The 10,021-nt window shown below is 37.3% G+C and overlaps 1 protein-coding gene across 1 annotated transcript in view; it reads left to right on the forward strand.

Annotated features, from left to right (window-relative positions):
• LOC118751909 (pre-mRNA-splicing factor syf1 homolog) overlaps positions 1-223 on the forward strand; it is a 16,894-nt gene extending 16,671 nt beyond the window's left edge. Inside the window, exon 4 of the mRNA XM_036486734.1 lies at positions 186-223. Coding sequence (XP_036342627.1) covers positions 186-223 — 38 coding nt within the window. The remainder of the gene's footprint in view (positions 1-185) is intronic.
• Positions 224-10,021: the final 9,798 nt, after the last annotated feature.

A 10,021-nucleotide genomic window follows, 5' to 3' on the forward strand; every position in this document is an offset into this window, starting at 1 on the left:
CATTAAACCTACGCTAGGATTGAATCACCCCAAAAATTTTTTTTTTTTAATATTTTCCGTTTATTTCCCAAATGACCGACCTCATCAGCTGTCAACACAGTGTCCACTACACTCAGCGCATACTTCCTTCCAGGCAAATTGCATTATTTATTACAAACAACAAAAATACGCACACATACATGCAGACGTACAAACATACATGGCTACGCCAATCCTGAACTGAATCACTCCCAACGGTCTATTTAATTCTAATTGTTTCGATTGTTTGTAAGGGAAATCAAAATATTTTCGCTTGAAGCGTAGAATGAGCAAAAACTGTATGTTTTTTTGTAAATCATCCTGAAATAATGCAAATAAGAAAAAAATTAAGCAAGTAAAGGAGAATATAAAAAATACACCTCATTTCATCGACAAACATGAAATGATTGCCGATGGTGTACATACATACATACATTTGCACGTATCTACTTATAAACAGGACAAAGTTTCTGCTAAGTTGAATAGAGATTCGCACAGTGGTGCTATAGGGTTGTTCTCTGAGTCTTGCACGGTGCACGGATTGCAAGGTTTGCAAAGCTGTGCCATACAAAAACCGGTTTTTACCGTGCAAGGCTTTGCAAAGGACTCGGAGAATACCCCTGAATCTTAAGTAGTTTTACAAGAAAATTTCTAAAACTTTTATAATTGTTTGAATCAAGGTATTTGAACAGGTAGTATCAGTAGAGCAGCTGATTTGATTTATTTTCAAATTATTTGGTCTCGAAAATGTCAAATATTTTTAATTTTTTCTCACAAAAATTCTGAATTGTTAAAATCCATTTGCATGTGAAACCTTTTTCCATACAAAACAAGCGATTGAATAGCAGCTTTTGGAACGTTCGCCCAACTCAGCAGCACAACCGCTGATTACTGGCCCTTGTAAAGGATGGATCAATGCTTCGAGAAGCAAACAAATTTACTATGAAAGAAAGTTGCATCAATTTTTATTTTTTCCAATTTCAATTTTTTATTTTTTATAATTTTTTGTATTTCACATGGCACGCTTTGATTTAGAAGAAAAAATTCAGAACAGTTTTTGACACTTTCGATACCAGAAGCAACAACAAAATACACGCAAATGTTGTTTTTGCTCTACTGATACTACCTGTTTAATGTGCCTTGGTTTGAATCTAGGGGTCTCCTTCTTACATTTTCCGGTGAAACCTACATACATTATGCAATCAAAATTTGTATGAAATAGTTCTGCTGGAAAAATCAAAAAACTTTCTCAGCAAAAGTTTAAAGATTTTTACAGGGCAATTCTTGCAATTGTCTTTCAACTCACCGCAGTCTTTCGAAGGACTAAGGTCTTTTGTAAGGCGATTGTCAATTCTGGCAACTATATTGAAAGCTCTTTACTGTCTTTCGAAGCCTGATATTTTTTTAAAATTAAATGAAATGAAAAAAATACATATGTATGTGTATATATGTCTATTTCTAAAACAATAAAAACTAAAGAATAAAAGAAAATTAAATAAAAAAATAGAAAATATGAAAATAAAGAATAAAGCAAAAAAAACAAATAAAATGTTTTTAAAAACTTAAAAATTAAATAAGAAAAAACCATTATTCAAAAAAGACAGCACTTAAAAATTAAATATAATAAACAAAATCTAAAAAATATTTTTATCAACAGTGTTATTAGCTTTGTTCCACGATTTGTTTGTTAGGAAAAATGGAAAAAACAACAAAATCTAATAAAAACATATTTTTCATTTTAAAACAATTGAATTTAAAAATTTAAATAAAATTAAATTAACAGAAGAAAAAGAAATAAATTAAAAAAGAAAAAATAGTAAAATAGGTTTCTGAAACTTAAATGAAATAAAAAAAATTTCTGTTTTAAACAATAAAAACTACAAGTTTAAAGAAGAAAATAATAAATATTTATATTAAATAATAATAAATATTTCATTAAAGAATACATTAACATATAAACATTCAAAAAGTATTAAATTAAAGAATGAAGAAAAAAATTTAATTGAAAAATATATACATATATGTATGTATATATACATATGTGTATATATGTATGTATGTACATATGTACTTTTTCTTTTTAAAACAATTAATTCCAAAAATTTAATGAAATTTAGATAAAAAAATTCCGCTGCCCGATGACTCGACTCTGATCTCTCGAATGGCACGCCAGTGTTTTGCCCACTCGGCCATTGCGACTGAGCAAAATGATATACCAGTTGGCAAGGGAGCTTTTTTTTTGTAAGACTTTTGTTCCAGAATAAACAAACTCTTTCAAATCATCTTACCTACTATTTTTTAATTGTTTTAAAAAAGACTTTCAATTATCTTAGTTGCCATGTAAAGTCATGTTTTGCACGTTTTTAGGTGCTGTGGGTAAACCAATTGATATGCCATGAGTTTTGTCATTTCCGTAGGAATAGGGGGGTTAAGCCTTTTATAGGCTTGGAACGCGGCAACTGTTTTAGATCAGACAGCTCATGGGCTAGGGCTTTGCTAAAGGTCGACATCTATTTGCATCCAACCCCTAAAAACGGTCTATGAGTCCCTGCGATGGCACGGCTTGCTTTCCATAAGACAGTTGTTACCTACTTTTAGGAGACGAGCTTATCAATAGTGGATTTTTTCACTTAAAACCTGGATTCAAAGCCCACTTTTCTACGTTGCAAATGAAAAAGTAAATCTATGAAAGACAACTTCTAATTTGTTTCCGAAAATATTTTATATTGCAAACATTGCCAATTATTACTAATATTCATACACTGTGCTGTCAATAGCGACTCACTCAAAATTCATGCCAGCGCTCTTCCTTAATGGCGTCCATGCGCTTCAATTTCATTCACAACAACAGATAATCCTAGTAATTTTTTTTTAACTGCCATCAATCTGGTTCGCTTAACTATTTGATTTTTATTTATTTATTTTCTTTTTTCTGGCGTACTTCTGCTTCACATTCACATTGCAATTTTTATTGCTACTTATTTGCCTAACGATGTGGCAAGATGCGAGTAGGGCCAAGTCGATTCGAGACACTTATACAGTGCGGCCATTATGTGTGGTAAAGACAGAAACGCATTTGATGAGTATTCTTGGCTATCTATCTCCTTCGCATCTTTTTCACTTTCAAGTGGTTTATTACTTACGTATTTATTTTTTATTTATTTATTTATTCTTAGCTTCATTGAAATCATGGTAGTGCATCTGATTGCGTATTGAGCGCATTCTTGGCGCAAATAAATATGACATTGTTAATGATGTAGCACTGCTGGAGTATGTTGTTGTTGTTATTATTATTTTCTATGTGCTATAATCGCTTTCTCATACAGGGTCTTCCATTATAAAAAAAAAGTGCAAATGTGTCCATTAACAAGGTTATTTTTGTGCCCTTTCGAGAGACCTTGGTCTTTAATTACTTTGTTGCGTTTTTCCAAGAGCTTGTTGACGGTCTGGCTTTTTATACGGGTGACTTATGTAGTCGAAATTCTTCTCATTGGGCTAAAATTATTCTGAAGAACAGGCATAGCATCGCTTTTTGAAAGCCTTTTTTATGCTCTAGATCCAGGAAAAATGAATAAATAATTTTTTTCCATATGAGGATCGACCCGGTCTAGTGTACCAGTGAGATTAAGTTTAACCTAAGGCCTCTGAACAAAGAAAAGGATCGACCCGGTGTAATGAGCCAGTGAGCTTAAGTTCAGTCTAAGATCTCTCGATAAAGAGTGTGATTAGCATGCAAAAAATAGCTCAACTTGAGCCTCGAGTTTTAAGTTCTTTCAAATATCGCGTTAGCGTCGCAAAATTTAGCGTACTACATTCTTTAGGTAGGAGGATTTGAGTGTTTTTTTCTTGCACCGAGGTAAAGAGGTTGTCATCGCCGATTAGGCTGAGGACAGAAAAGTAAATGGTGGTCTGCTACCGATCTTCGAAAGCTCGAAAGACCACTTTTTTTTATACGAAAGTCAACATCACTTTCTAGGAACCCTATGAGGAATCGGTGTCGTGAGAATTCTCCATGGAATTGATGCCTTAAGTTAGGTTACCGGCCGGAACTGGTAGGAAAAGGGTTGAGACAATGTATGAAATAAGGAAGCGTCTTGAATGTCAGGTCCGTAAATATCAACGGCTATCGCAGGAGTCGGGCAGCCCACATAAAGATTTTTATTTAATGATTAACTTGTAGAAAATTAGGTGGTATTTTAAAGAATTGAATTAAAAAAGGCAGTCCAGGGATTTACAGGCCAAAGATCCGTCCTCCGAGTTCAATGGAGCTTTTAATGAAACTAATATGTCTAAATGAAAAAAATGAGAGCCGACTTTACTTGTAAACTTAGAATAAAACAGACATGCCAAACCCACAAGAGTTCTGAAAAATTAGGAAAACCTTACCTCTCCCCAAATTTAGTTGGCATTCAATTATAAAAGTGATAGGCAATCGCCATGGGTCGCTGCTAGATTAATCAAAGGGTCAGCGAAGGCGTGTACAGTAGATAAAGTCTCATCGCAGTGTCTAGGTGACTTGTTCCCGCTTCCAAGGCTAATCTAAAACCGCAGATATTCACCCAGTTTACATTGGCACCCGTGACAGCGTTGTTCAACTACAAACGACAAAAGGGCGCCCGCAAGAAGGCGTGTTATCTCCTCTCCTGTGGAGCTTAGTAGTGGACGAATACCTACAGATACTCACTGATTAGAGCGACTGCTGCCGAGGGTACGCGGACAACATAATGACTATCGCCAGATGGAAGTTTGCAAGTACCCTCGGCGACATCGTCCAAAGAGGACTCAGCCTGAGAAAAAGGTGGTGTGCGGATGTGGGTTTGAACCCTTCAAAGGCAGATATTGTCCCTTTTACCAAGAAAGGGACCCTAAAGGGGATGAGAAACTTGACACAGGAGGGGGTCGCGGTCTGCGTCGGCACAGAAATGAAGTAGGGACTTATCCTCCTCCTTTAAGGTCGAAACACATAGCAAGGCGACCTGGAGTACGTCTATCATGGAGAGGCATGTTCAGGTAAGCACACTAAAGTGGTATACCGATTACTCTCGATTTCCAGAGGAGATCGTGGCCGGCGTTTACGGTACCAGTCTGAAGCTCTCTGTGCCCCTGGGAATCTTTTATGCTATCAGTCTGTGTGCTGAGATTAACCTTCGAAAGAAGTACCGAAGCGACAGGGTTCTAGTTAACATTAAGCGACAGCCAGGCGGCACTCAAGGCTATCTCCTTCTTAGAGATCTAATCCCCACTGGTCCGGGAGTATGTAGAGAGACTTAACGCTCTGGCTGAGAACAATATCATCCAATTGCTGTGGTTATCAAGACCGAAGGAAATGAGGAAGCGGATCGATTAGTCCGACTGGCCGCTGCCTCGTACCTTTGGCTTATACGTTGAGTTATCTACCCCTGAGTACGTTGGCCAGTAGCACACTTTTTGTTCAGCTGAGGGTGTGGTTTGAACTTGGCTTAAGAGTATGCGGCTCGGCAATATTTTCAAAGAGCCCATTATTGCACACGTAACTGCAGGATTTTTATGTACGCTTTATTTTGTAAAAATCGTCTTTCATCCAACCCTGTACAGTATGCTGACTTAGTGTTCGACTTCCTTCAGTGAAAACTTAATCCATTTCATTTACAATAACGTATTTGCTCGGCTCATCTGCTTATACGTGCTAGCACATATGCAGCTTCGCCTTTCTTTCATCCTCCTTTTCATTCTAGGTCTATTTGTATAGCTTTAAAAGAAAGTTGAATTGCAACACTTACGCGCTGTGTGTACACAGAGCCTTTACTTTAGCTTCGCTTTACGCATCCTTTTACCACGGTTACTCATAGAAGAAGAAGAAGAAGAAGAAAAAAAAACACAATTCACAACATCATCGCTGGAGGTCAAAATCGTTTCAATTTTTTTTTACCCAGCAGCATGCTTTACCTCTTTGCAGCAATTGCCTCTTTGCTCCACTTCCTTCCTGCTCTGCATTTCGCCTCGCTTAACCGGAGTTCGGGTAACGCTCCAACCAAGCATCTGTCAAAAATAAGCCATAACACTTAGCCGATTTGCTCGCCCACCCTCTTTTTGAGCTTCTTTGAAGCTCATCACTTACAAATTCTACTTCGTCTTCTCCGCATGCATTTCACTTTTATTTGCTCTTCATCACGAATGTGTTTGCGTTGCCAAGCATACAAACTTCGCTGGCAGCTTTGAACGGTAAAGTGAAGTGGTTGTGGTGAAATGTAGGGTTGCCATCCCCACTCTTCCCTCTGCGCTCTTCTTCTTCGTTTCATCGCAAACTCAAAGCAACAAAGTATGCAAATATCAGCTACAAAACGTAACAACTGAAGCAGCGTCAACCGACAGCTGTAATTGTCATGATGCCCGCCAGCGTTCGGTCATTCAAAGTTGCTCTCCCCTTGCTCGCTGTAGCTTGCTTTATCTACTCCCAAAGATTGGTTCATTCAAAGTGGTATGAAAGTAGGCAAAATACAAATTGCAGCGGTAACCTGCTTTCCGCATTTTCTATGCCACTTTTTTACTCATCTTTCAATTCTGACTTAAGCTATTTACTTGCCCTCCCTCTGCGTGTTTCTGCGTGTGAGTGAGTGTGGTGTACTTTTGTAAATATTTGCACTTATAAGTTTTTCGCCCTATGGCAACACCGTTACTGCTCTGCCGTCGTCGTCGTGGTAATCAACATAGTCAGGTTCACGTTTTTTATGGTTGTTGTTTTTGTTGTCACATTTATCCTTGTATTTGTTGAGTTATTAACTGAAATTAAGAATATTGAGTGGCTTGCTGCTGGCTGGCTTCATGTTTGGACTAAACCAAAAAACGTTGATTGCTTTCCGGGTTTACTTCATTACCGGATGGGCGATATCTGGTGTCTTTGTCTTCGTTACTGTCGGTGACTTGGTTTACGCACCAACTGAAATGAACCAAACTAGACCAGCCTTAGGATTTTCTGGTATTTTTTTTTTTAAGGTGAAGATAGCGACCCCTTTTCTCATAGCGGGGACTTTTCGACACTTTTTGCCTCAGACCTTCCAGTTTTAACCTTATATTTCTTGAATATATATATGTTTCCAAAATCTGTTGGATAAGCTACATTCTCTGTCGGAAAAATTTAAAAAAGGAGGCCTCCTAGAAGCCATTTTTTCGGCTCTGGGATCGATCCCTGATCCGAGCAATATTTAAATTAGAAAAAATTGTTTGCCAACAGGCAGGTAATGGATAACCACCGAGTGTATTTCTGCCATGAAAAAGGTTCTAATAAAAAGCGATATGCCATTCGAAGGGGCCGTAAAACTGTAGGTCAAGATACAAGCCACAAAATGGAGGAGAAGCTCATCCGAATTATTAATCGATTTGTCGATTGGGATTCTTTTTATTTAATCTAAGTTGAGCTGTCTCTCTATCGATCCAGCCTTCTTATATATAATATTGATCTCAGGTATATATTATATATGTATGTACTTCCTATCGGAGGCTATTTGTCCATTGTGAATGACCTCTGCGAGTGCAGGGAAAAGCAACCTCTCTATAACCGGAGTTGTTCCATTGTAGTGTCAATTCAAATACTACCAGATGAAATCGGGGTAGTCCAATATTTACATTTCAAGGGATTTCACTGTCGCCCCGTTTAGTCCAAGGGTCGTTTGCGTTTATATATTTATGGCTATACTGCTATGTCCGAAAACTCAGAAAAACGTGGAGTGGCGGGATACTAGCCTTGCACAACATTTCTTAACCATTCTCGACTTTACTACTTTGAATTCGAACTGTTTCAGAAAATGATATTACTGCCTCATTTGTAAGTCAAAGAAATAGGTACCAGCGTCGGATTTCTTCTAAATTTTTAGGCAATGGTACCCGTAGAAAGTGCAATGCCCATTTCTTCCTTATTAGAAACAATATAATTTTTTTCGGTGGCCCACGTACAACACTTAACTCGAAATTCCAAGCCTACCAACTCAGATTGGTTTAAAAACCTCCAACGACATTAAGATGCCGGTTCTTGGCGGGAGGTTAGTTGACGCTCGTTTAGTAGATCCCAAAAACCCTTGAAAAGCAAACAATAGAGGTTCCAGGTCGTCCTCCTCGTTATAATAATCTAACTGCTCCTGAGCGTTGTGTACAATAATAGAGAATGTCAGATTTCTAGGTGCTTTTCTGTTGTCAAGCCTTAAGGTGTTTGCTTATTTCCTTGATGTTGTTCGCCGAAAAAAAAACTTATCCTAACTACATAAAAGGAGGCGGTGTAATAAAAAGGATATGTAAGGAAACGTCTCTCACCACTGAATTCAAAGTAAGTTCTTGGGAATATTAAGGAACAGCTTCCTATGACATGTCTCTACATGTCCTCTTAAGCTGTTTTGTGGTCGATGAAGCAAAAAGCTCCTGAAATCGAATATTTTGCAATTTCTTTTTTGCTACTCGAATGAGAAATCGAATGAAAATAGAAAATGAAAATTAAATTTTGTAAACTGATTCTTCAGAAAACTTTGGCATCGAAATAATCAAGTTAGAAAAAAGTTAGAGTTATTTTTCTTAATAAACGAGGATCGATACTGGAAATTCCAAAAAAATTTTGCTATTGAAATATTTCTGCACTTCGATAATTATTTTGATAGTGATATCTAGAAAAAAACATTGGTAATAATATCGATAAACTTGTGGACAAAAAAAGCCAATAACAATGTTCACATCCATTATTCGGCAAATACTTATATCGATAGCAATAACAAATATCGTAACTGATAAAATTTTTTATAGCAGCAGCGATAAACTTGTGAAAGATATGTATATCGATAAATAATTCGATAAATCTGTTGAAAGCAATACTAATAAGATTATCTACAAGGGCCCACCGATGTAGAGATAAAGAAAAGGATACCGATAACAATATTAAAAAAACTGGCGATAACGATTTAAAAAAATTTTTCGATAAAAATATCGATAAAAACGCCTCTGATTTCTGAAAAATTTATCAAACATTATATCGACTAATTTATCGATTAGATTATACTGGGTATACATATGTATATTTAAGATCATAAAAACCATTTCATTAAATACAATTTCTTGTAGTCCGCTTGCACGATTTGTACCCCAAATACTGAGTAACTGTGATAATATCATCATAAAATTTAAATCATTGCAAATTACTATCAGCGCGACCACACATCCGTTTCACAGGACACACACTCATCTACCGATGAATAAACACGAACGAAGATGGAGAAACAGAAAACAATAAATGTAGCTTTGTGCAGCATTGAAGGCTCACCATTGAGACGAATATCAAGCGACATGCCATAGAAAATTGCCTCGAGTAGCTGCTTCCGTGGGTTCAGAAAGCGATGGCGCCGGGTAGCCAAGCAGGCAGCATACGGCGCTCTTTGCAGAGTCAGCTGGGCAGGCAATAATAACACCCTAGCCTTGGCCTGAAGCGGCAATAATAAAAATTCCACATACTCGAATATGCAAAATTGGCGGTGGCAGCGAAAACACACAGCCACGAGGCAGTGACGGTAGGAGCAGGCACTTGAATGTCGAGCGAACTGACACAAGCCAATGCTGATTTTATTGCGACGGTACAAGGGTGCAAAATAAAATGGCAAAACAATTGCCAACATTTGTTTGCAGATAAAGAAGGATGCGACAGTCAGCGAAAGGACATTTAAAAGTTTTATATTGTATTTGCAGCCGGTGGCAAGGATGTGTGAAAAGAGGCATAAATAGTAAGGGTTTATAAAACAAAAAAAAAAAACTAACGACAACACAAAATGGCCATACAAACTAACGGTACTTATCCGATAGCTAGAAGAAAGTGAGAAGGACAAAAAAAAGAGTTAACATACAAACCCACTGGGGTGTAAGTGTTAGGCATTCAAGCAAATGAGGGAGAAGGACACGGTCCATTGCGCCAATTCGAGGAAGCGTACATCAGTCTGCTGTTCAAGCAGTCGAACAAAACCGTTAAATAATTGCTATAAAAGCAAAGGGAACACAA

The sequence above is a fragment of the Rhagoletis pomonella genome, unplaced genomic scaffold (genome assembly GCF_013731165.1).
Source record: "Rhagoletis pomonella isolate Grant_MI unplaced genomic scaffold, Rhpom_1.0 Rhpom_scaffold_01075, whole genome shotgun sequence".
NCBI lineage: Eukaryota > Metazoa > Arthropoda > Insecta > Diptera > Tephritidae > Rhagoletis > Rhagoletis pomonella.